Here is a 27,899-nt window from a genome sequence, read left to right as displayed (position 1 = left end):
ATATTAGTGGATTTCTGATAAAACAAGTAAAGCTAAATCCATATGAAAATCCTTCATGACAAAAATCCTTTGATTTACAAAGCATGACAAGATGGTGATGGTAGTTTTCCACTATTCCAAGAGGAAGTAATTCGAGATAAGGCTGGTCAGGAATAGGCAGGTCCCTATGAGTGGTATGAAGCAGGGGAATTGTGTGCCAAAATACCAATGAACCATTCAGAATGGCATTTTGTCTTGACAAGTATATTTGTATCACAACCCTAGTGCTTACGAAAGATAAATATGGCTCAAATGTATTCAGAAGGAACAAATATTTCAAATACTATAAAAGAACAGATATCACCCATGATTGTGCATGTTCAGGATGAAAAAAAAAAAAGAGCGTTTCAAGAAGTTACAAAGCATCAATCGACAAGAACCAGCAAAACCAGCTCTGATATGCACAACAAAAGAGACAAATATAAGCAGATAACTTCTTCAGTTGTTATTTCAAGCTATCAGTTTTATCAGCTTTATGAAGGCTAAGCTCGGCAAGCTCGGTGTTTAACTCTCAATACAGAGCGCAGTATGGGGTCTGCTGCTCCTCAAGGCTTTATTAAGATGCCAACTCAAGATGCTGGCCACTCATTCTGCCCACAACAGATGTCAAACCTCTCACACCGCACAGACTTAATGCAAGCCAACGCAGGGCAAAATGTGTTCTTTACCATTTGGTACCACCACCACCTACAGAATAGTACATGGACGGATCCCATCAAGCAACTTGAGGGAAATGGAAAGTTTTATTGGTAGTGAATGACAACAGGGTAAGAAATGAACCATGGATCATCGTAAATGTCACTGGAGGTGATAAAATAATATCCTGAATGTGACAAAAATGCTTAAATTTACAATGTGAGTGTGAAAAGCCTCATACAGTGCATTTCACTGATATTTTGCCATCTAATATTTGAAACATTTAATTTAATTCTAGGCGTAAGGTACGTGTTTAGTATTAGTTTAACGTTTCTGAAGTTTTCATTCAGCCTTTTGAACTTTCTAATGATCAAAGAATCCTGAAATGGTTTCAACAAAAATTAAGCAGCATAACGGTTTTCAAAATTGACAATAAGAAAAGTTTCTTGAGCAGCAAATCAGCATATTAAATTGATTTCTGAATAATCATGTGACACTGAAGAGTGAAGTAATGATGCAAAACACTCTGCTTTGCCATCACAGGAATAAATTACATTTTAAAATATATTAAAATTTTAAATATATTAATATTTTAATTCAAATAATATTTCCAAAATGCTACAATTTTACTGTGTTTTTCATCAATAAATGCAGCCTTGGTGAGCATTAGATTTTTTTCTTTTATGTTTTTGAAATAAGTCTCTAACAACCCCAAACTTTTGAAAGGTAGTGTATCTTTGTGCATCATTAACAGCTACTTACTGTAATGTGGATGTTATTATATATTCACTTACAATATTTAATTTAATTGTTCATGCAGAGAATTTGTTTCAAATAATATTAATAGAAATTGAAGTATTTCAAATAAACAGACAACACAGTGGGTGTTAACAGTTACAATTACAGGGGAAAATATTGCCCTCGGTATTGGTCATTCAGTCAACAAAGCACTGAAAATGACCACTGACAGCCTTGTTTTTCATTTGAATAGGTTTAAATAAGTTGTCTAACTAGACAAAGGTTTGTAGTAATAGTCTCTTTGGTTTCCATCTTTAAATTATGCTACATCACTCCCTTTTAACTACCTACTGTTGTGGTTTGTTTGCCAAAGCACGCTTTTATAAATCTATGACGGTAACGAGCAATGACTTCATAACGCAAATAACATCACAAAGGCATTAACGGTGTTTGGTTAACCATAGCGGTGTCTTTTTAGGGAAGGCAGGAGCAGTTCAATCCCACCAATGCATGAGTCTCTGTGTAAAAACACCATTGTTCTTGTTGCCTTGGGAAACCGAGTATTACTGGTCAGTAAACTCTTCTGACGTTCGCCTTCAAGCGTGCATCTGTTGCTTCTCAGAAAGACTGTGTCATAGTGGGCCTCTACCAGTGAAAGCAAAGCCACAACAAAGCCCTCTTTGGCTGCTCGCTCTCATTCCTCTTAGTCTCTTCCTCTCTCGACTATGACGCCACCTCTCCTTTTACAAGCGCTGAGGCTCAACACCGCTGTGTTAAACAAGCAGTGTTTATGGCATCTTAGGGGTGTTATAGTGCCATGATCGGGTTGCCGAAGCGCTGCACAAACACAGAGAGTGCGCTGAAGTGAGAACCTGCTGATAGTGCAGAGGGAGAGGGTGTGTGTGCAAGTGGGGCTTTCGGTTATAAATACATTCTGCTGTGTGGAGTGGAACTGGACCCATTGCTGGCACTGACAGGCGGCCCGGGGGTTTGTGGCCAGCAAACCCAGTCCAGCTTACTCTGACATAGCCGGCTAGTTTTGCTACTGTCATATGTGGCATTTACACCACCTCCGACATCTGGTTTATCGGCAGCGCTGGTCCACGGTGACCATAAATGTGCTCACACATTTTAATGTGTGCAAATCATCCTTCAGGTTGTGTGTTGAAATTTGCTTTAAATACTGAGCTAACAAACATGGTCATTTCACATAAACAAATAAATAAAATATAAACTACTGTAGTCCATGACAAAATCTGTAGACATTGGGTTTTCTGTACTTTTTTGTGGGAAAATGAGAAATTAGGAATGATTTTGAATACTACATTGTTAAATACCACACTACACTGTTATTGATGGCTGGAAACATTTGTATTAATTTTACTATATATTTTATTAGCCAAATTGTTTAATACAAATTTGCATTCAGCATAAATTTACTTAGCTCTCTACCTGCAAAGATTCACAATGGTTGACTAAGAATATCTAGATTGAAATAACTATATCATATTAATGTATACGAATTAAAAAGATAAATCAAATAAATTAATAACAATTAAATAAATCATTCAAAATAGTGACCATGCTTATGGCATCACAGAAGTGAAAGCCCAGGATGATCTCAAAGATATTTTATTTTATTTCATTTTAGAGGTCATCCTGGGCTTACCCTATTGTAATAAAATCAAATTAAATATTTTTTTATTTTAATTAAAAATATTTCATGTTTTTTATTTTATTAGGGTAAGCCCAGGATGATTTCTTAAGAAATCATCCTGAGCTAGCTCAGGTAAGCCCAGGATGATCTCTAAAATGAAATAAAATATCTTTGAGATCATCCTGGGCTTACCCTATTAAAATTACATTTACTTAAATTAAAGTTGTTTTTGGTGGTTCCTAGGAAAAAAAAAATCTAGATAAACTCAGTTTTCCAAAATCCAATATTGGTTAGTCTCTATCTAGCATGCTCAAACTGGTTTCACAGTTTGCGTTTTGCAACACGACTGTTACGACGTTGAATTCAAGTTAAAATAGTCCAGCTTTTAAAAACATGCCAGGAGATCCCTAGATCCCGTACTATACTTGCTTATGTACAGTTTTGCACAACCCTGCTACTAATAATTTTCTTTTTTTGTGAAGAAAAGTTATCACAAAGCCTTACACTGAGGATAAAAGCCAATTATGTAATACTCTACCACACATTAGCATGGCACCAATGCAACAAAGTGGGTCATTATCCGAGATCACTGCCTTATCTTACCTGGTCATACTCCAGTGCTCCTGGATAAAGTGGCCAGCCCAGGAAGAGCTCAGCGATGACGCAGCCAAGTGACCACATGTCTATGGCCTCACAGAAGGGTAAGCCCAGGATGATCTCTGGAGCCCTGGAACACATTATCAGAAAAGAATAAGAATTAATGGAGTTGTTCCCTTGACAACAGGCCGTTGATTGAAAATAGCGGGACACGTAATTACAAAAGCTCCGGAGAAGAATGAAGATGCATTTGTTTGGATGAGCAAAATGCTACAATTTGAATCATGCAAATCATAATAAATGTCAAGATGGTTTATACACATCTGATGTTAAACGCAACATTTAACGTGATGCAATGACACAGACTCAGTAGTTTGGGTTTGTGACATCTATGCAAGTCACGTCTCGTGCTCTTTAAGCTCAAGAGTCATGTTTTGTGTCCATATTGATATAATCTCGAGTCTAATGACGCAGGGCTCCTGTTCTGATGCAGCGAGAGTCTGCTGTTGGATCGGGGTTTTGACGTCAACGGGCCCATACACATCTGCTACCGTGACAACCGGAGGGAAAGTGCTGGCTGCCTAGCGACAGATGAGGACGGATCTAAACACCAAAACTGGATGACAGAGTCGAGGAGTCTGATGACACAATTAACCCTGGTCACCATTAATAATCAACTACAGAGCAAACTCCTCATGCACAGTTGCTAACAAGCTTTGCTGTTTGTCCGAGCCTGTTGCTTACCCGATCAAGCGTGTAGCACCTAAAGTTAAAGGACACACAGTTAAAACAGTAACTTTTGCCACATCTATTGATACAGGAACACGTCATGCTAGGTCACTAGTAAGCGACTGTAACTACCAACAGGACAAACAGTAACAAAAGCCGCTATGAATAATTCACCGGTAGCTTGGCAATGTGAGACTACCTTTTTAAATTCGAAACTTTGAAATTAAGTTACAGTTAAGGTTTCCATTATTGCCTGTACATTTAGGCCATTCTTAACCAGCTTAGTCTTCATAGTCAATGGTGTTGCAGAAGCACATGCTGTGATTCATTTTAAGCCGCACAACCCATTATTTGCACACGCATTATATGATGCATTATAAAAAAGGAATCACAGCGTGAAACAAACACACTGCAATGCTAGATATATTTGGCCAGCTGTCAATGGACTGAACTGCTTTAAGTTATTCATATGCAAGAGGAAAAGGGAAAAAAAGGAGAGAAAAAAAGAAGAAAAACTGCCGGCCAGATAATCTTGTTAAGTGTTAAGCTAAATTCAATTGTTTGCAGTTGAAAAAAAAAAATCCAATAAGCAGAAGTAACTTGGAATACGTGTTCCTGGAGTATCCAATCAATAAGCATGGCAACATTTATAAATAATAATAATAATAAATAATGAATTATATATTATAATAAATTAAAATAATTTAATATAGCTAAGCCCAGGCAGAAACTGCAGTTATTTTTTGTTATACAAAACATTTAAGTAATAATACCAATAATAATAATAATAATTTTTATTTACAAAAATAAAAAGGATCTGAAGGGTTGTTTTTATTATAAAAAAAAATATTATTATAGGTATATTAAATGATTTAATATAGGCCACCTAGACAGAGTACACAGGGTTTTTCCTTCATATTTTCTCCACTGGTTTCCATAAAAAAGAAATTTGCAGAATGGGTTTAAACATAATAAACAGTGGTAAATGGAGCTAAGAGTACTTAACTCTTTTTGATTATGCTTTAAGCTACTAAATTGGCCAAACTATTAAACAAACAAACAAACATTTACAAATCAGCCTGCACATCCATGTGGGCTTGCATATTAGCCATTTTTCATAAAATGTCCAGCATAAACCATCTACATCATTATATAATATGAAATAACCCATGCCATAAGATTATGGTCTTATGGCACAAAATAAGAATACAGTTATTAAATATAACTCTACAGACAGCTGTTGTTTCAACAGAATAACTACAGTTTCAAGCAGGAGAGGCTATTTTCTGCCCTGGTAACGGTATGGCTTAGCTGACAGTACAAACATGAGTTTGTTTGGCTTTGTGACAACAAATAGAGTGCTCTATATTCTGCACAAGATCTTATGGCCTAAATCCTAATAAACCTCCAGCATAGTGATGGGAAAAGTGACGAAATCCAGGGCCTAACATAAGTTAAACCTGATAATACCACACGCTCCGGCTACACAGGGGAGAAATCCAATAGCAAGGGGCATTGGAGGACGAGAGGGTATTAGGCCAGCTAACAGACCCTAAACCAGGGGTCTGCAAGTAAGTTTGGCATTGGGGCAAAAAAAAAATGTTTGCCACTAGATGGCGGGCCAGAACATAGTCAAAGGATAATTTAAGAAATGAATTGATGAAAAATGCAACTATAAATTGTCCGTGACAGACTGTTACAGTGTCTTTTGTAACTGGTAGTGAGCTGTTACTCTGTGTTAAATCCTGTATTAGGACAGTCATTAACAAAAAGCCACATTTGTGTGGCGGTGTCTGGGTTTAAAGGCCATTGCACACTGAGTCCGAAATTTTCGTATGCGTTTTTTCGTATTCGTGATTCGGAGGCTGTGAATTGTCAAAACACCCTTCAAACTGCTTGCAACGGATGCGAAAAACCCGGTTCGATTTTTTTTATGACGCACGAAAGTTTCGGAGGCGGTGTGCAAGCGTGATTGACATAACGTGAGGTCGTATTTATTTTTTAACGTGCGAAAATTTCGGACGCGAATTTCAGACTCAGTGTGCAATGGCCTTAACACTGGATAAATCAATAAAGCAGTAGAGACCTAACCAGGCAAGTATCTTCATTCACCAACTTGCAACACAGACCACCTTGCTAAAACACATTTGTGGGAAATGCGGAATGGATAAAAATAACAAAAACAAAAAAAATAAGGACTTGAATAAGCATGTTTGAGTCATGCTCTTAACTAACTATGTTTTATTTCCTCTTTCCATAATTGTGAATAATAAATGTGTATCATTTTAATTTGCTTGTTACACAATGGAGCCTAACTTATTGTAGGGCTGGCAATTTTAGTCGTTTAGTCGACTAATCGGTCGATGCCGTCTTGGTCGACTGACATTCTTATTGGTCGACCAGTTGCTTTTTTCTTTTCTTTTCTTTTTTTACCAATAGAAAGAAATTTTCAATGATTTACTCCTTGATATTTATTCCTTTATAAGCAGTTATATATTACTGTATTCTAAATATAATTAGCCTATGGTTTATCCCCAACTTTAAATGCTTTAATTTAGGCTATTTTGTAACAGCGCCCAGCACTGTGGCTGGCTGCGCTGCTGCTTCGTGCTCAGTAGGTACGGGGATAGGTACGGTAGTTTAGCTGTATTCATTCAGTTAGAACACTACTTGTTTCGGTTTTTATGTTTTTATACACTATGTTTTTATCTCGATGCGGCGTGGACGTACTTGGAAAAAAAAAGAGCGCATCGCACCGCGACCGCGTTGCTTCCATCATGAGCGCGCACACCGCGCGCCTACATTTGAAATCGAACTTGAGCGCGCAAAAGACGTGAGCAGTCCCTTTAACGGCTTTATCATGCTGACTCAATAGATTGTGTTTTCTTTATATGTTTTTATTTGTAGGCCTACACTTGACGCATTTGAAAATAGCCTAAATAATGTAACAAAACGAAATAAACCTATATGCGGTCCTACAATACAGCCTATTATTATTAGGATTGTTTTTTAGGCTCTTTGTGTTTTTTTGTGTGTTTGTTTTAAAACGCCTAGATCAGCTGGACAAAAGTTAACCCATAGCTTTGAAAGTAAAGAATATACAGCCTGTATAAACGAGAGCTTTTGTTAGGATTTTTCATTGTGGCAGATAGCAGTTATATTTTTTGTAGCATGTGGTGTGGTCAGGTGCGCGATTGTGACTGTTATTATAGACCTAGGACAGTTTTATAGACCTAGGACAGTATTATAGACCTAGGACAAAAAAAATCACTTAATTTTCAAAGAATTGTATTATTATTATAGTTATGTATTTTTGATGTTTTTTCGTTGTTGTTTTATAAATGCTCTATCACAATTGTTAAAAAATGTTCAATCAAAACATCGCGTCTTTTTTATTATTTTTTTATTTTATTTTTAGTCGACTTATCGTTGCGCAGGACAAGACTTTGGTCGACTAAGAATTTCTTTGGTTGACTACAGCCCTAACTTATTGTAATAATTATTTGACGTAGCCTACTTTTACGCTCTTTATTCCTTGGCACCCTCATGTACTAAACTGCTTTTTTTTATTGTTTGCATGCTGGAGGTACGCTATTACGTCGTGTGCAGAGTGATGCTAACATTTAAGCTAGCTGGTGAGAGAAAATGGCACTGTGAAAAGAGTCTAAAGAAGAAAGTTGACAGCAAAAATAGGGCATACAAAGAAGAATGGAAAGACAACTATGCGCTCATCCTACTACCTAGTTTTGTGAATGCAAAGCCGATGTCTTATCTGCAACAAAGCCATACACAGACATTTAAATGTCTGTCAGAACTTTTCAAATGAAAAGCTCTCAATTCATCTCAAAATAAAACATTGCTGCAAAAACGTTCTCGTACTTATATTTTGAAGGCAAAATCACTAAAGACGAAGTGATTGTTAGTAACTGTTGCTGTCATGACAGATCTATTTCAAAACCAGCCGCTATCAAAATAATCATGCTATCATATAATCATACAATATTATTGCTGGCGGGCCACTTCTGGCCCGCCTGTTTCCGACCCCTGCTCTAAACGCTAACATGGTAATATTTTATTATGCCAAATTATATCGCAATTGGGTTATGTTCCAAAAAAAATTCAAGATTTTAAGACTACTTAGTTATATCAATATGGTTTTGCAGCTTTAAAAAAAAAAAATTTCCAGCAGCCCACAGTCAGCAGGAAGTCGCATTTCAAGTGAAAGAATCAGGGGAAGTTACAGAAATCAGGTCAAAAAGAATGATGACATAACAGAGCAGGTCTTGACTTTCCAACTCAAACAAAGAGAGTTACTGTTAAGACTATTTAGAGGATGCTTTTGCACCCGTGTTATATTTGCTTGAGTCCAGGCCAGACTTCAAATGTTCAAGCTCTTTCCCCTGGAGAAAGATTAGATTTCAGAGTGGTAATCTCAGAGCAAAGCTCCATTTTTTAACCGCAGCCAAGAACAGCGTGGACTAAAAACAAACTAACAAATAATGTAATTCTCAATCTTTGTTAATTTCACATAACTACCACATACAAATATTTGGTAACATGAGCAGAGTAAATTTTGAGATGGTGACATGTAATTTCATTAAATACAGACATCCCTGGAAACACGACAAAAATGATAAATGCCTGTTCCATATCACATACCCAGAACTTGATTTGTCCTGGTTGACTAACTAAAACGATCCCACACTGTACTTTTCCTTCCTACCTTTTGTTTTGTTTTAAATTGTCCTGTTTTAAATTTCTCTCGGATCTGCTGTGCCTCCATTACTGCTTAAACAAGTGGACCCTGCAACTGCTAGCTTAATGAGAGTCTGCAAATTAGTGTCTGACAAAAAAACTTGAATATATTTCCAACATAATGTTGAATAATTTCTGAAGGCGTGACACTGAAGACTGGAGTAATGCACAAGAATAAATTACATCTTAACATATATTAAAATAGAAAACCGTTATTTTAAATTGAAATAATTTCACGATATTATGTTTTTACTGTATTTTTTGATTAAATAAATACAGTCTTGGTGACTGTGCCTTCACACCGCCGCCGACGAGAGCGTCAAAGTGGCCGGAAGTCATTCATTTTCAATGAGAGCCGGCGGAGAGGGCGGCGCGGCGCGGCTTGGACGGTGAGAGCGGCGAGGAGAATCAGAATCAGTTGAAATCAGCTCAACTTTATGGTAATGAGCTATGACGCGGTTCGGCGGCAACCGGCGGCAACCAATCGGAATGCAGAAGTGCTCCGTTTGAGAGGATTCCAGAGAACGCAGTCAAGTAACTTTGGTTCCGACCACATTAGTTCCCAAGCAAAATAGAGGAGAGGTTGATCATTTGAATTTGATAAGGCGCGCAACACTATTTATAGGCAAGATTTTCGCGCTATAATGCTTGTTTTTCAGCGGGAATGCAAATTAGAATAGCACTTAACCATGAACACAAAAGGCACACCACACAAATGGCTTTTAATTGGTTTATTTCGTTAGCAAACATGTCACAAAAGTTCTTTCCATCGATCAATTTTCTGCAAAAATAACGATCGACATGCTTGTTTGCTTTACGGCCCCTTTAAATAAAGTTTTAAAAAAGACCAAACATTCAATCTACGTCAGAGCATCAGAGCGTCCACGAATCTTTCCACGGCGTCGCTGGCAGGGCGGCGAGAGCGAATTTTTCCGCTCTCGCCGGCGGCGGTGTGAACGTACAGTGACTCCAAACATTTGAATGGTAGCGTGTTGTCTTTAAATAATTGTTTTTTATCAGATTCTTTAAGACAAAAACAAGGTTACAACCAAAATATCACATAAAAAAGGATACCAAGATGAAAACAATAGCACTATGAGAATGTTCACCATTACTGTCAATTTTACCAAAAGTGTTTTTGAAAGGAGGTGTTGTGTATCAATCCATCCGCTGTTCTCTGCCGTGCAACCTGATTCCACAAGGATCATGTTTTAAAGACCAAAAGAAAGACTAAAACATGGAATTTACCAACAGTCCCAATGGTGGCCACATGCTAAAAAGGACCATTTTCTGAGTCAGACAAACCAGTAAGTCAGTGTTCGTCAAGCAAAGCCATGCTAAATTTGAACCCCTCTCCAGCTCAGTTATTTCCTGTGAGGTCAATGCGGTGGGAAGGAGGGGGGTCCGAGTCATCTGGTTCAAGCTGCAGCCGGAAAGCCTGGAGCGACCACAGTCTAAAGCAGCTACTGGGACAGTGAGCCCTGACCACACAATAACCTCTCTGAAGGCCAACGGAGCTCTGCAGCTGTTCAGAAAACAAGCTTACGGCACGTCGTCTAGAGAGCGCCGATCGGGGTGGGATTTCAGTCGGGGGATGTTTAAAAAAAAAAAAACCCAGAAAGGCAGTGAAACGTGTCAGGGGACGTGAGATTAGGGAGATCAGCTGTGTCAAAACCGCTGTCAACAGTCTCTCACCGCAAACAGGCAGAGTGCAAGAGGGTGTGGGAGTTTCAGAAATCCACCCCCAGCTGATCGTCAGAGCGTAACCCCTGGGTTTCAACGTCTTGTGTTGCTCACAAAAGGGGCGAGGACATCAGACTCTCTGTCTGGCACACAGTCAACCGCCCCGCAGAGAGTCGAATGTGAACACGTAGCTGAAGCAGAAGATCCACACGTGCCTGCCAGGAGCGAAACAACATTAAAGCCTAACATTAACAGCAGCTTCTGAGAACGAGAATGAGAAGACGTGGGTCACTGGGTTTTTTCCTCCCCTCCTGCTCAGCATCCAGTCAGAGAGCTCTCTGTAAACAAATCCCACCCAAACACTGCTTATCTAATCTCCTACAGCAGAGAGCAGTTATTCGGACTTCCCCTTCAAGTCATCCAAAACTTTTCCGTGAGCACCACGGGTCCCTTTGCATAAAGGAACATATATCACTGGGTTTTCTCTCCTAATCTGAAAGGAAATTTAAGTTGAGTAACACAACCCGAGCCATTATGACATCCTGTACCAGACTGAACTTTCAATAGCACGCACGGTAACACGAAACAAAAAGACACCCATAAGAAGGTTTAGGTTAGAAATGAGAACGGGTGAATGTTAAGCTCAAATAGTAGGACATTGCTGTTTATTACTACATTTAGTTGAAAAACGTATCAATGCATGCAAAATGTTGACAAACAAATAGATGAATCAGTTTTTTTAACTGATTCAACGGAGAAATAAAAAAAATATGAAATAAAACTTAAAAATATATATTTTGTTTCACCACTCCTATATTCATGAATTATGACAAACAGCAGGCATGAAACTAATCTACTGACATGGTTTGAGGGAAACTTAGACAATTAGGCTGTTATTAAGTGTTAGCAGTCATAATACTGTTTAAATTTTATATTGTCCCCACAAAATGAGAGGACTTCTCCTTCAAGTCATCCAAAACTTTTCTGTGAGAGCCACGGGTTTTATCTCCAAAACTGATAGGAAATAGAGTGGTGCAGGTATGACATCACTTTGTAGGCCAAAGCTTGGAAACGAGCTAGCATTTTAGCACTTTGGTTCCATCGTCCCGAAGTCAATGGTTTTTGTGAATGGGATTTTGGCTAAATGGCTGAAATAAGGTCTGTGGTGTGAACACAAGCTCAAGACACTTTCACGTTTAAATCTATGACAAAATACATCAGTATTACCCCACTCACTGTTACGCGTATTAAAAAAAGGTGGTTGCTAACAAGTTGCTAAATGGGACAACAGAGGCTGTCGAGGAAAACTTTCAGAGAATTTGTTTTAGATAAAAACTGAAAGGTTGTCGGAAGCTTAGTGATGGTGAGGTTGAAGACTTTTAAACATGCACAGTAACACAAAACAATTGTCGGCTGTAAATCTGAATTTGTTTACCAATTTTAAGAGAACACATACTGAACAAGCTGCTTTTTTAAAATAGAGATTAAGATTCTTGATGATCACTACCATAGACATCAGTGTTTGTATCTGAACTATAAACTTTTATCCCAGTACCTCTGTGATAATTTGATGACGTGGGTGCTTGAATCAAGATTGCGATCTTTTAACGATTAATCATGCAGCTCTAGCTACTTGTTTGTCTGTAATAAAAGTGGCTAGCAATAAAACAATTCCCTCTATTCCCATTTCCAACCATAACACTCAAGTATTGCAAAACATACAGACAAGCTAATGCTTTTCTCCAGCTAACGCCCAAAGGTTAAAGCATACCACTCAGCTGAAGCCTGGCTCGTGAGCCGTCCCATAGTTTTAGAAGCAGAGCATACAAATGAGAACACACTGGCTAAAAAATCACATTCTGTGCGACCTCTCAACAAGGGCTATTCTAGAAATAAGTTACGGGTTTAGGGTACCAACCAAACCTTTTTTAATGGCTAGGTATTCCTGAGGTCACAACAAGACAGATTCCCATCAGAGGGGTTAGGTTACAAATGAGCATGAGGAAAACTTAAGACAATTAAAAGTTATATTAGTCAAAATATAGAGTGCTGCAGGTATGATGTATTTTTGTATGCCAAAACCCAGAAATGAGTTTTAGCATTTTAGCACTTCCGGTTCCATTGTCCTTAAGTAAATGGGCTCTTTTTTTTATGGGTTTTTGGTTAAATTCTTAAAATAAGCACTGTGGTTAATGTAAGCTTTAGATATTTTTGCTTCATAAGGCTCACACACTCAACTGAATGCAGAAAATGAAGTATAACTGGGCCTTTAGTGATGTTGATGTTGAAGTTGTGATGTGACCGTAGTGTAGTTCGTTTATAGCTTACGTTTAGCTTTTTGATTCTGCCGATTGCATTTAGGCATCAAAATTCATAAAAGTTGTTAACTTGTGAAGATTATCCTGATTAACAAAATGTGTAAGAATAATAAACTTTTGTTGGTCACAGAGCTTATTTTCTGCAATACTCCAGAAGCCAACTAGAAAATTTCTATTGGGTTTTTGTCGAGGGAATCGGGTAGGGATGGGACGAAATATTGTTTGACGAAATATCGCGATACAAAACGTGACGAAACGCATCGAGGTCGAAAAAAATGGATCGCGAAATAAAGATAGATGGCACTGCTGCATGATTTGCGTAGTATATAAATAATTTAGTGTATTATATGTGTGTGTGTATGTATATGGGGCAGACACACAGTCTATGGTGGCAGGCTGGCAGCACCATCTGCTGATCAAGCAGGGTAAAACTAAATGAAAAAAAAATTATATCCGGGGAACGGTGCGGTACGTCATCACGTCAAGACAGCGCATGTTGCAACAACAACACTGCAGTCTACAGCGAGCTAACAAATATTAGCATCAGTACCAACTGCCTTGCCCCCAAACAGCCGACCATGGAGTCAAATGTATATATATACCGTAAAACTTCAAATAATAGCCCGGGCTTTTATTTTCCCAAATCGTCGAACTGCACCGGCTTGTATTTGAGACAGGCGTCTATATGAGACCGGCCTTTATAATTTAGTGTTGAGATGTTGTTCATTGAGTCTAAGTAAGCCTAGAGTCTCTAATCTCTAAAAATCTCCAAATGCTCCACGTGAAACTGCGCTCTTCCGACCTTTTACTATCGTGTCAATTGATTTTGATTAATATGCGCGAGGGAGAGAGAGCAAGACAGCGCTCGTTTTGTTTGAAGACGTGAGAGTGCGCGCGCGCGGCCGGGGCTCTCTCTCTCTCTCTCTGCTCGTTATGCGCCCTGTCATTGTCAAGCGCAGCAGTCAATTCATTCTACATCACTCGCCGATCAAAAAAGGCTTTGCAGGGACACACATTTGCTTTGGCGGCCAAAGCAAATGAATAAGTTGTTGTTATACAGTAATATTTTTTTCTTTTTTTTCCTTTTTTGATATCGTATCGTGACGTATCGTATCGTGACCCTGGCATATCGAGGTGCATCGTATCGTGAGTTTAAGTGTATCGTCCCATCCCTAGAATCGGGTGATGCCAACTAGGGCTGTCAATTTAAAATTAGTAAAATTTTGAATATTCAACGCAGAAATAAAGCAGCTCAATGCAGAGATCTTCATTGCGTAAAAACCATAACCAAGCAGTTTACACAGAATGCATTTTCTGCTCCGCTTTTTCATTGTGTGCTAAGACAGAGGTAAACAAACCAAAGTTTTTAATAAGAAAAAAATTTCCGACATTTAACCCAGTTTCTTCAAGCTCTTCAGAGACGGAAGTCTTGTTTGCATGGAGTGTTATGTGCATGGAGTGTTATGAGGCAGAGGCCCCAGAGCATTAAACATAGCCTTTTCAACACTGCATCATTTCAGCTCCCGTCGGAAATGCGGAGAAACGCAGACAGTCTGGTCGGCCTCAATGGAATCAATGTACATTAGATGGAGCTGAAAATAATCCTCTATAAAGGCCTGATGATCTCAGGAAGCAATAGCATGAACAGCTATATTATGAGGTATTGATTTGGTTTAGATGTTCTTGAGATGACTGAGCTAAGGAATGAGGCTACATTAAGGTTAACATCTAGGCTAACGATTCAGCTAAGAATCTGTAGAGTTTTTTTGAATTTGTCCTGTTTCAGAGTGCTGGACATTTTTTGGGAGCTGAAAGTATTTTCAAATTAAAAATATTCAATAAGAAAACATGAAAGGAGCAAAGGATTTGAAGAATTTTATGAAAGTTAAAATTCTGCAGAAATCCGCAGGGCTTTAAAGTCAAGATGAAACAGAAGTAATGACAAATCTTTTAGTCTGTATTATGACGTACATTCAAGTGTAACAGATTATCGGGAAAGTAATTTTTTTTGGCAGTAAACTGCCAAGTCATTGGATTTTGAGATGTGGGTGTTGCATTCAAGAATGCAAGCTAGCAATCGAGTGTGGAGGGGTGGGGTTTAAACACACTTAAAAATAGAGGTTCTTTATTGGCATCTTTGGTTCCATGAAGAACCTAATATCCATGGAACCTTTCCATTACACAAGGTTCTGTATAGTGGATAAAGGTTTGACAGCTATTCATATGAAGATGATTAGTACTGGGTGTAGAAGTGACTAAGGTGATATGAGACTGTGCAGTCGCTCACATAAACTTTTGATGTTAGGTGCCGTAAGCCCTAAAGTTTGGGAATCAAGCCAGGAGCTTCTACAGATGAAATGGGAACCTTATACCATGGCATGTAAAACAAACTCCAGGTTCTAAGGAAGGTATAAGGCTTCACACCTGTAACCTACCCTCTCCCAATTCAAAATGTCGAACAGCAATGGCGAGCTGTTACAGGAAGCTGCGTGTGATCAGGTTTCATTCTCAAGTGGATGATATACAGATTACAGACCATGACATATCAAGATGGACTGACAAATGGATCAAAGTGCAGAAACTGATACCAGGTTCTTAAAACACAGCTGACCACCAATAAACAAACCTTCTTGATCTGATTTCAATTTCAACCCCATTTGCTGCTGATGCTGACCTAATCATAACCAGCAGTTTCTGGACAATTTGCATGACGTATTACTGTGCACATGGAGCAAAAATCAAGACTTATGTTACATGCATCTTGATGCATTGAGTTTGACACAATGTTCAAGGCATACCATTCTATTCAGATAAAAATTATGCATGGCAGAAATAGTCTAGATGGGACTACCTTATAAAATCTCTAGAGGTGCAATATATCGCTACCATATCAGTTACTGGCCGATATTAGGTGTTTTCATTTATAATGACCGATATTGGATCTTTAACTATGCATTTTCCAATTTGTACATGTAGATTACCTTCTCATTCAATCAACGTTCAATTAAAGTTAATATTTAAAAAGAAAAAATAACTAAATTTAATAACGCTGTAAAATGCAATCTTTAGCAAATCTCAAAATAATATCCATTATTCATATTGTAAATTATTATGTCCCAAATAAAAGCTTTTATTTTTATATTTTTAATTTAGATAAAATGAATTTAATTTAATATTGGCCATAACATGAAAATAAGTGTATATTAATATCTGTGCCTTCTCCAAAAAAAAAAAAAGTATTATAATAATTTTTTTTTTTAAATTTAAAAAAGGGAAAATAATGCTCCAAAGTTAAGCTATCTGCAACACTTGTCATGTGGAGGTCAAAGTGGCAGATGATGCTTGTTTTGAGGGCTGTACTGAAGTCCTGTTGCAAATCGTGTGAAAGGGTCAAGATCGGGCTAACAAGCTCTCTGAAAGAGACTTCACAACTTGAATGAAGACCAAGGCTGAAAACGCTCAGTCTGCATGGTCCATCTATTCATGACGGACACGTTAGGGTTCAGTACCTACCATCTGGTTGGAGGTCAAATAGCATTCTAAACCTAGTCAACGAAGCCTGACTGACCCAGTAACGCTGCAAGGAGTTTGCGATGCAAGAATACTGCATCAAAGGGCATGGGAAGCACAAACAACTAGATTTGTGCTCTCTTTCCAAGTGAATCATACCACCAAACCCTTCAGGCTGCTCATTAGTCCAGGAATCTGGCCAATTAGGTCTTCTTCATCTGCAGAGAGAGCAAGTCCACACCAACTGACAAGAAACAGACGTTCACACTTAGTCACTCCTCGGGCCACAGATGAATGCAGGGCTCGGTCAAGGTTTATTATACATATGGACGTATGAAGACTGTAAAATTATGGAAAAAATAATCACAGCTGCAGCTGCTAGCGATGCTACATTGGCCCACTTATGCTTTTAGATGCTAGTCAGGAGGTTGCACTTAGTTGTGGATTATTTGCGAACCATTAGTCTTGTTTACTGGGTATGCATTCTAGAGGGTTCAAGCAAGGTAAGTGGAAAATGTGCACACACAAAAAAAAGTGATGACCAGAATAAATGGTTGACATTGATTGGGCAAAGTCAAGGTCTCAATTTTGATCATTCCTCATGGTTTTGCAAAAAACACTTTGTGAATTAATGAATGTTTTACGCCACATCTTCCTGAAGCCAAAACAGATTTATTAAAGCAAAGTGTTAGGACTTTAAACTTTATGACCCAAAAGAAAATAAAAATAAAGGAAGAAAAACAGAAGAGTTGCATAATGCTTATTATGGGCTGACGGCAAAACCTGTCATTTGGTTTCTATGGGTGTGCCTGCACAGATATGATCGTGTCTGCATTTTAAAATAAGGCTGATCTCTTTCACACTTGTCTAGGTATAAAATAAACTGCTAAGATTTACAGGATATGAAAAAGCTCCAAAAATGGCTAAAATTAGGCTCAGCTACTGTTTTATTTATGTTGCAGCTGGTAACGCTTCCTTTTACAGTACAGTACTTACGTGTTGACATTACAGGCTGTACCAAAAATGTTACCGTTGCACATTAAAAAGGTACCAAGAGGAAAATTAGTATTTGAGAATTATGCAAATTCAGCAAAGCCATAACCCTAAAAATGCATGGAGGGACTCTTTCGCCTGCGTAACTTTAGGGTTTACAGTGCAGGACTCAGAGTACTAGACTGCTGGTTATTTGAACAGCATACACACAATCCATTGAGGCCAGCCAGACTCAGGTCCCGTCACTTGGCCTTCTCTTTAATGCAAGCGGCTTGTTATGCAACTGTCCTGTGTATATCAGCTTTCCTGGGGTTTTAACACTGTTTCCAATGTTCTGATACCATTATCCTTCTGGTGGTTAAGTAGCCCATTTTAAAACCCAAAGCTGAATGATAGGGCTGGGATAAACGATTATTTTTTAAACGATTAATCTAGCGATTATTTTTCCGATGCATCGATTAATCTAACGATTCGTTTTTCTGCCCGATTCGATTTCGATTCGATTCTGTTATCGATTATCTCCCCATTAATTGACTAATACCAATTTATACATGTTGATTTATATATCTGAATGAAAAAAACATGAATTCCTTAACATTGCAATATATGTTTATTGCTCTTAAAATTCCCAAATAAAAAAATATACAAGTGCAAAGTAATGCATTCTTAGTCAGAGGTAGCATTCAATAAAACTTTGAAGCCTTGAAAACACATAGGCCAAGCTTACTAAAAAATAGTGCATCTTGTAATTCTTCTTTCAGATAAAAAATACCAACTTGATGTCTAGCATTCAATAAAAAATAAATTCTATAAATATTTTTGAGTCTTCATTTTCTTTTCTGACATAGCCTACTCCAGTTCTTGTTAAAACACACCAGACATGCAAATTCTGTGCATTTGGGCACTTTTTGAGTGAAATCATATTTATTTTGTCCATCAAAAGTGTGCTTTCACTTTAATTGAGAGCAGTGCTGCAAAAAAAAATACTCTGCACCGAAACCCGCGCTTCATTGCTGCTCACGCGCTGCTCCTGCTCCCGGTGTGAATGCACTCATTGATTAACATGCACGCCGGAAAAAAAACCCCGCACTGCTCATGCTTGCGGTGTGAAACGGCCGTAATTCACGAGGTTCCCTACATGTGCGTTCCGTGTGCACGTGTGATGCTAATGTTGCGCGATGTTAATCATGCGGCGTCCGAGTGCATTTGACCGGCATAAAATCGGAATATGTCAGACTGACCGGCCGGTCGCCGATCACATGAAAATCGGCCAATTCCGGTCACCAGCCAATCAATCGGTGCATCGCTACTTTAGAGGAACGAGTGCACTTTGCACCTTGCACTTTGAAAGTCTGAGGAGCCACTCGTGTTGATACTACTCTCCGGCGCCGCCATCTTTGTTTTGGGTCTGACGAATCGACGCGCATATTTTGCGTCGACATATTTTTTGCGTCGACTTAATCGATGACGTCGACGCGTTGTCCCAGCCCTACTGAATGAGGAAACCTGGAGATGATTTGAGCACAATCAATTTTGCAACACTACAAATTTATTTTCGTTACTCAAAGTGGCTTCATTAACTGTGTTAGTTCAATTAAGGCTGTATAGAATTAAGGGCTTTCTCTGAGCATCACAAAAGCGCATTGCCTCCTCCAGGGCATGATTTGTGACAATCTCCTACAATCTGTGAGAGAAAGAGAAAAGTTAGGCTAACCAGAAAATGGAAACTTACAATTAGACATGGAAAGGCCAGTATTGGACACTTCAAACCACTTTTTTTTGCAGAACAAAGACAGTATGAGTGTCAAGGAAACAACAGGATGAGTCACTTTAGGAGGCCATAAGAAACAATAAACCATGGCACCTAATGACCAATTCCTGTAGCAACTTGAAACTCAAGCAAGTACCTCACTTTGTGGAACCCAACACACGCTGATCTAAGTAACACAATGAATTATTAATAGGGCCACAGTGATTATTTTAGCAAAGAGCCACTGGTATGTTACCAGACTAGGGATACCACTATTACAACTATTAATTCATGACATTTTCTGCAACATTATCCAGTAGTAGTGATGCGCCAAAATGTTCGCAACAAAAAAAGCGTTCTGTTGCAATAAAATAAGAATTTTAGTTCTTTTTTACTGGCAAATTTTTTACTTGTGGTGCGAATTAGGCTTGCTACGATAGTCGGTGTTACCGGTGTTCAGAAGCAACACCAGTCACATCACTTGCCCACCGCGGCACCACCCCCCACTGTCGATTTGATTTTTTTTTTTTATATAAAATCATTTAGTTCAGTGAGTTAGAGAACAGACACTATTAAACTGAACATGTCTGCTTAATAAATCGTGAGCTGAACGAGAGTCGCCGCACAGATCTGCAACAGGCGTCAGGTTTCATTCATCACGAGAGTGAGGAGCTGACTGACAAGGTGACTGCGGAATATTTGGTGTCAAAGCGAAATGTAAAAGCGCCTATTTAAGCGAATTTGTCATTGCACTGTTTTGTTGTGTTTTTCATTAAGAATCATAGGCTAATGAACTAACCATTCAAGTAATCCACCCCGAATTGGCGCTAATTTAAAAACGAAACTAAAATGTGCTCGGCCACGAGTTAATGGGAGCGGAGCGAGCAGAACGGAGCGAGCGTTTTCAGTTTACATCTCGTGTGGCCGATTTAAAAGCCCCCGCCGGTGATACCAGTATTACCGGTGTTGCCACACGTCAATTAACCGGTGGGAAAATATCCTCACCGTCACATCCCTAGTGCGAATGCAACCAGGAAAACATAGGGGAACATTAGGTCTCGGGGAAACCACCCTAAGTTCCTAAAACTTAGTGTAAGCCCCTATTATTATACCATGCATATTTTTACTTAAAGAAACCAAACCAGTGTATAGGCCTAGTTGACATTTGAGGTTTAAAGCAATAAAAGCTTTTCAGGAAGAGTGTTTTCAGCTTGCTTTTTATTTTTATATAAAAATGTGGCATGCAGTTGCTTCAAACAATGGTATAAAGCTATTAAAAACATCATTAAATGTAAATTGTGATAATCTGTGATAATCGTAATTAATAATCGCAATAACAATTTCAAGGGAATTATCGACAACTATCATTTTTGTCATAATAGTGCAGCCTTATACTGAAATTTTATTTTTCGGTTTTAGTTTTCAGCTAAACTTTAATTTTGACTGGTTTAACTTATCACCTTGTTTAATTTAATCACCAGTAGCATACTACTGAGTTTAATTACCTAATCCAGTGACAAACTTATCGACTAATGTCTAGATAAATTGACATTCTTTCAATAAGCAGGAAGAAAAGTGAGCCTTATTACAAACCAAAACAACTTAAACTGTTTAATGAGAATGCAAAAAAGATACTTCTGTGCCTACTGAACTGAAAACATAGGCCTAAGAATTGCATCATGGTACAAAAACAGTCTAAACTAAATTATTTAAGATTCTTCTCAAAACATGACTCTTCTATTAATAAAAAAGGGTAAACTAAACTATCCCTTAAATGTGACAAACAAACCGGCACCAGTTCTAAAACTGCGTGAAATATAAAAACAGCTCTGCTATTTGACAACACCTGCAAAATTTCACTTCCTGGCACATGGGTACGTGCTCAACGCAGCCAGCTCCAAGTACAAAAAATAAATACTTGTCATGACGACCTCACATACCACAGTAGCAATGAACAACAAGATCCGCCCTAAATTTAGGTGAGCCAGTTTTGCACTGGGAACAAGCTATGGATCCTTACAACATCGATCATGCCGACAGAAACAGGGGACAAATGGAAAACAGAAGCACATGCTGCCCTTTTCCCCCCACTTTGGGATTCACACGTTCTGAACACAGATGTAGATCCATCCACAACATGGGGCTTTTATCAGGCATGCAAAGACTTTATAATAATACATAATAATCTTTCAAATTTGATGCAATAACTAAAAGAAATTAGCTGTAACAAAATACTTAAACACTGATTCAGTTTAAGTAATCATAAGCACTTCAAGTGTTTGTTTTAGAACAAAATGTGCACTTTATAAAACAAAAGCACAACAAAGAGAAGAGGAAGATGTCAAAGTTAACACTTTATATTACAATGCTCATGTTAAAAATATGACTTCATTACAACAGTAAAATGTGCAATTATATACCACTCAAAATAATTGCACATTAAGTACATTTTGTTCATTAGAATTACTCAGTCCTTATGTGATGATTTAATACGAACACTATATAAAGAGACGTACAAATTCCCGGAAAAAGAAAAACAAGCTAGAGTGAATGATTATTCATAACGTTTTATAAAAACATCTGTTACCACACACTTCTTTTGAGCACAAAGACAGCACTACCAACAGACACATCCTCAATGCATCTCATTCCCATGCAAAAGCGATACATTCACACGTGCCACCTGCATGGGGCGGGAGTTCATGCAGTTGCAAGCATCGAACTGTGGCAGTGCCAAAGTACAAAGAGTTCAAATGCCCTATTTAAACTAGCACCTATATCCTCTTTATCTTGTTCACTGATAGCTTGCCCACAAACCAAGCACATTTACAAAGACAGACTGTACTCACCGCAATGTCACATTATGTTCGAAACTCATTTGTATACCTTTCAGTGGCACAACAGTTCTTGAAGGGATAGATTACCCAAAAATAAAAATTCTAAACCTGCAAAATACTTCAATGCTTCAAAATACTAACCATTCAAAAGTTTGGGGTCTGTACAATTTTAAAGACATTTTTGAAAGAAGACTAATATGCTCAACAAGGCTGCATTTATTTGATCAAAAATACAGTAAAAATGGAAATATGAATAGCAGTTTAAAATAACTTATTTAATTTGAATATATTGTAAAATGTCATTTATTCCTTTGATGGCAAAGCTGAATTTTCAGCATCATTGCTCCAGTCTTCAGGTCACAAAATTCTTCAGAAACCATTATAAATGTTGATTTGCTGCTCAATAAACATGTATTAGGCCTAGTTGAAAACAGCGGTGATGCTTAACATTTCTGTGGGAAAAGTGTAATTTTTCAGGATTCTTTAATGAATAAAAAGTTCAAAAGAACAGCATTTATTTGAAATTTTCTGTAACTATGTCTTTGTCACGTTTAACCCTCTGGTCCTCTTCACGTGTCGGTCAAAAATTACGCTTTTTTTTTAAATTTCAATTAAAATTACTGTACTATATTTTAGTTCAGTATATATTGCATTTTTAGGGGATTTTATGGTACTAAATTGTATGCTGTATTTATAATCCATTTACTCACTTTTTGAGCATAGACCTAAAAATTTCAAATTTAAGGTCTAAATTTCCAATTTAAATTGTCGTAAATCTTGAATGCTTTAGAGCACAGACTTAAGTTGGATCTCTTTTCAAAGATGACACTTGGCAGATTATTGCTGAAGTGAAAAAAGTTTTAAAAAAGTTACGTTTATTGTAATGAAAAATATGCAAAAATACTATTTTAAATTTTTATATGAAATATATATTTTCAAAAACATGTTTTACTCTAAAACTGTGAGAAAATCAAAGCCATAAATCTAAACAAGTTGTGTTCAAAATTTGAGCCCGTTATCTCAAAAAATTGCTTTCAGTATGATTTTATTTGGCCGCAGTTTCAAAAGTTTTCACGAGGTGAAATTCGTCTCCCTTTCATTTCCTATGCGGTCATTTTTGATCACGAAGAGTACAAGTGTTTTTTTCAGGACCATTTAACCTGTTTGAATTATGACCATGATTTATTTTTTGTGTTCACACAGCAAATGCCAAAACCTTTACCAAGTTTCGTACCATTCCAATGAAGATAAAATTCTAAAAATGACCAAAGAGCACCAGAGGAATGCATCCTTGGTGAATAAAAGCATTTCTTTCAACAAAAAAATAAAATAAATTAAATTGTACAGACCCCAAAGCCCTAACTATAAAAAAAGTAGTGTACTTTTGTGTTCTACCGAATGACATGAGTGTGACGATACATTTAAGTGGAAGGGACAATATTCTATAGATTAAGAGTAAAAAAACTGATTTCTGGAGTAAAAACAAACAAACAAACAATTAAGCTTGACATGGAACTTAAAACATAAACATCTGGAATGTTCTAATAAAAGAGTATTTCAATGTTCTTCCACATCCCATGAATCACTTTAGCAAACCACATTCTTCCTAAAGAACTGCCAACCACATGGAGACACAAAGTACAGCCATCACGGTCAGGACTGACCCCATTAGAAAAAATTGTGCGTTGTGTTATTTTGTGTGTGTTTTTTGTTTTGAGTTACATAAAGTTAGTATGGGTGTAGCTCCATGGCAGTTAGTGCAGTTGCAATCGAACAAAGAATGCTTGCCAAACTTCGACAAATGCTATAGATGGCATTACATAATTGTTCTGGCAGGAAGTGCAGCTTAAGTAAACGTTCCTCAGTTCAACTTCCTCAAAACGAACACCATAAATTATATCTTCATAATTGCCACAAATACAAACACAAGCTGAAACATTTACCAAAAGTCTATTTATGATTAAACGGAAACATGACAAAGTAGCAAACCTACTAGAGAGAAAAAAAACACTGCTTACCTGTAGTAGCGAGACTGCAGGTATGTCGAACACACAGCTTTGGAGACGTGGCTGGCAGAGCCAAAGTCAATCACTTTCACACGGAAGGGTTGTCTCACAGGATCTACCAGCATAATGTTCTCCGGTTTAAGATCGGCATGGATCAGGCCCAAGCTTCTGAGCTTCCTCAGCGCCGTGGCCACCTGTTGCAGCACGGGCCTAATCACCTTCAGCGGCAAGGGACTGAACTTGTTTTGTTTGAGGAAGTCGTACAGGTTCTGCTCCAGCATCTCGAACACCAGACAGGTGTGGCTTCTATGCTGGAAACACTCAAAAGCTCGCACCAGGTTATGCTCCTCTGCGTTCTCCCCGCTAAGTCGGGCCAGAATGCTCACCTCGATCTGGCCCTGACGGGCATATGATGGGTGGTTCTTCAGTATCTTCACCGCCACAATCTCATTGGTGCCTCGTTTCCAACATTTGACCACCTGACCGAACGTACCACGACCCAAGAACTCCAACACTTCATAGGTGTGCTTCATGGAGCACAGCACTTCGTGTTGGACCAACTGATAGTCGCCGTCACCTGTCCCGCTCACGGCTCCCGTCCCGGTTCTGTTCTGCTCGGTCGGGGCAACGCCTACTGCGTTCGTGCTCCCGACGTTTGTTTGCAACATGGCAGGTAGAGTCGAATGCTCCTCTACTATCTGCATGATGCTCTTGCCGTTCTCAAGCTCCTCCCCTTTGCATTTAAACCCACATCGTTTGGTGCCGTCGACCAAATTCAAACCACCGTTTCTCTCAGACCTTTCTGGAGCGCCGCCACTTTTACTACTACTTTGGCTGTTTTGGACACTGTCTCCACTTTCTTCAACTGCCCCGGCCGCTCTGGCGAAATACTGAAGGTCACCCTCCGACGCCACACGCTTGTATGGCGAGGAAGCCCTTCTGAGGAGCTCCTGTGGAGCTGATTCAGTCTGTATTGAGTAGTCCTGCGCGGCGCACGGTTTCTCGCTAGTCAAAGCTTCGAATCTCGATAAAGGTATAATATCCGTAGGGTGCGCAATGCCTAGATTCACACCGATCACGTAAGTGCGAGGGAACTTCTCATGGTAAACACAGCCGATGGGATCGATTTTCTTCACTCTGCAAAAGGCACTTGTCTGGGGTTGATAAACATGTGGTGGGTAGACCGTAACCTGTGAGGCCATACCTATAAAGGACAGAGTGGAAGAAAACTGTTAGTCTAAGTCATTTCACAGATGCTGTTCACATGAACCAAAACCTGCTATATTAAGAGGTTTATTAAGATTAATTTTATGAAAAATACAGTGCAATTTTTAAATGCTAATTTTTAAATAGCTTTAGGTTTGCTGTGCTTGTTTGTGTGATTATATACAGGGGTGCACATAACTGGTGCGCTTGCATGGTAAAAATAAACTATGCGCAGCAGAAAACATGGAGGAAAGCACTTTTGAGTACCAACATTTTTGGGGGAAAAGGACACGTTTACTTACCAGTAGGATTTTTCTCCATCTTTGGTAAGATAGCAATCATGATGATAAGCGTGTTCATTAATTATTAGTTGTTAATAGAGGTGCAGCGGTTCAGCACGCAATATGTGATGTGAACTGCTAAGTCTAACCATCAGAGTGAAAGTTTATCATTTGAACGGGTTATGTCTTGCCAATATACACATTCAAACGATTTTAAACGCAAAAAAGGGGTGAAAATTAGGACTCGCGTGCTGTTATCTGTGCGCATAGCCGAACGCAGAGAGAGAGAGAGAGGCGCGTTTCAGACAGCGCTCAAACAAAGAGAATTGATTCATCTTTCGCGTTTATTCGTGCTTGAATGGACACAAATTTATGTAAAAATATACCCATCTCTGCAAGTTCTCTCTCGGTTATGTCATAAGAGTTAAGAAACCGGATGTGTCAGTATATTCGGTCTGTGCATTCAGTCTTAAAGTAAGGGTAAGCCAGTCTTAAAGTGACAACACCCTTATATTCCTGCTGTTGTCTGTCATCAATGTTAATAAAATAAAAAAATAGAGCTTGAAGTTGAACCTATATTTAATTTCTACAGTGAACAAATAGTGTTATAGTGAGGAGAGGATAAGTGTGCCCTTGAGAACCAGACCAAAAACCAGACCATTGATATATATTATAAATACTATAATTATAAATTACTCTAGTTAAATATGAAACAATAAGAAATATTACTGTAAAAAGAGCAAGAAAATATGATTTTTATACAGTTCAACTGTAAAATTACAATACTAATATTTCTGCCTTAATTTGATCTTTTTCAAACTTTAAACAACTGAGCTTTTATTCCGGGTGCAAACTGCAGTTTCTCGTTTGTTGGCAACAGGTTTAGAAACTCTTATGCACATTATAAGCGATGCAAACTCGCATCACTGGCAGAGATGGAGATTGTGTGAAGTAGCATTTACTGTGTGAACTGAGAAACTAAAAAACACTTATCAGCTGCTACAGTGACAATGAACAATGCTGAGCTTCACTCTGAAACACGTGGATACATTTAAGTAGGCTAAATTGCAGTTAAAGCAATTTGATTAACGAAATAAGCCAAATTCCGAATTTTTTTTTCTTCAATTAATCGTTCAGCCCTAGTGTGCCATAGTGTGGGTAATATGTTAGTAGATCCAGACAGACAATTGACCAATGGGGATTAGCTGTCTTAGTTTCATGGGAGACAGGCTACTTATACTGGCACAACATATGGCACAAGTTCAGACATGAGGACAGGTGTGGCTCTAACACACCCACATACTAACTCTCTCACACACTTATTACCCAGCTAACACTCTGGCAGACTAGGTAGGATTTCATAAAGGCAAATATTGAGGCTAGAAAACATAAAAGGGATGCAAACATATCACGTTGCTTCTTGAGGAATGCATATCTGATGCATTTCGATTCCAGAACCGTTATAAAAGGCCCTTATTCATTCACACTACCATAGCAAAATCAAGGTTTAAATCATCCCTTTCGGTTGCGATTAAGTCTACACTGGTTCCTACTTCCTAATTGTGCAAACAACATTAGGTTCGCAAAGTAAGAGATTCAGTCAACAACTTTAAAAAGGACAGTCCCATCTGGAGGACTGTGTATATGAGGTCTGTCCTTATAGAAGGGTAAGCCTTGAGTAGATAGGAGTGGCCAAGGTTTTGGGTTACAGTCTCTCTACTGTTTTCAAACACGCTGCCTTCTGCTATAAGCAGGTGGAAACTGACCTTTTACCATCTCAAAACCTAATGGGGGTGGGCGAGAGATGGCACAGGGAAAACACCTGTTGACTCTGCAACTGCTCGGGCTATAAAAGTTTAATGACAGGAAAAGATTAGGAAGTAAACTTCACTGAATTGACATACAATCTTTTTTTCCAGTGATGTAAAGTGATAGTAATAACAATGAGGAACTTATAATCTATGACATAAAATGACAACCAACTTCATTATATTGTAATACACATTTAATAAAATGCAACAACGTTTTTATGGCATAACCATGAATGTTCTGTGTGTTTTTATAACGAATAAGGAAATTAATTTCCATACTTTTCCATCATTCTTCCAGTCATTTACAAGTTTAAAAAAAGGGTTACACTTTATTTTAAGGTGTCCTTGATACA

At 38.3% G+C, this 27,899-nt stretch overlaps 1 protein-coding gene across 2 annotated transcripts in view; it reads right to left on the bottom strand.

Annotated features, from left to right (window-relative positions):
* hipk3a (homeodomain interacting protein kinase 3a) overlaps window positions 1-27,899 on the bottom strand; it is a 41,109-nt gene that overhangs the window by 11,746 nt on the left and 1,464 nt on the right. For both annotated transcript variants that reach the window (XM_056250899.1, XM_056250900.1), the window contains exons 2-3: window positions 24,261-25,452; window positions 3,674-3,797 (exon numbers count right to left, since the gene is read on the bottom strand). In XM_056250899.1, the coding sequence (XP_056106874.1) occupies window positions 3,674-3,797; window positions 24,261-25,450 (1,314 nt within the window). In that variant the 5' untranslated portion in view covers window positions 25,451-25,452. The remainder of the gene's footprint in view (window positions 1-3,673; window positions 3,798-24,260; window positions 25,453-27,899) is intronic.

This window comes from Rhinichthys klamathensis, unplaced genomic scaffold (genome assembly GCF_029890125.1).
Source record: "Rhinichthys klamathensis goyatoka isolate OS25496 unplaced genomic scaffold, OSU_Roscu_1.1 h1tg000076l_1, whole genome shotgun sequence".
Classification (NCBI taxonomy): domain Eukaryota; kingdom Metazoa; phylum Chordata; class Actinopteri; order Cypriniformes; family Leuciscidae; genus Rhinichthys; species Rhinichthys klamathensis.
Note: the sequence above shows the minus strand (reverse complement) of the source record. Positions and strands in the feature narration are given on the sequence as shown.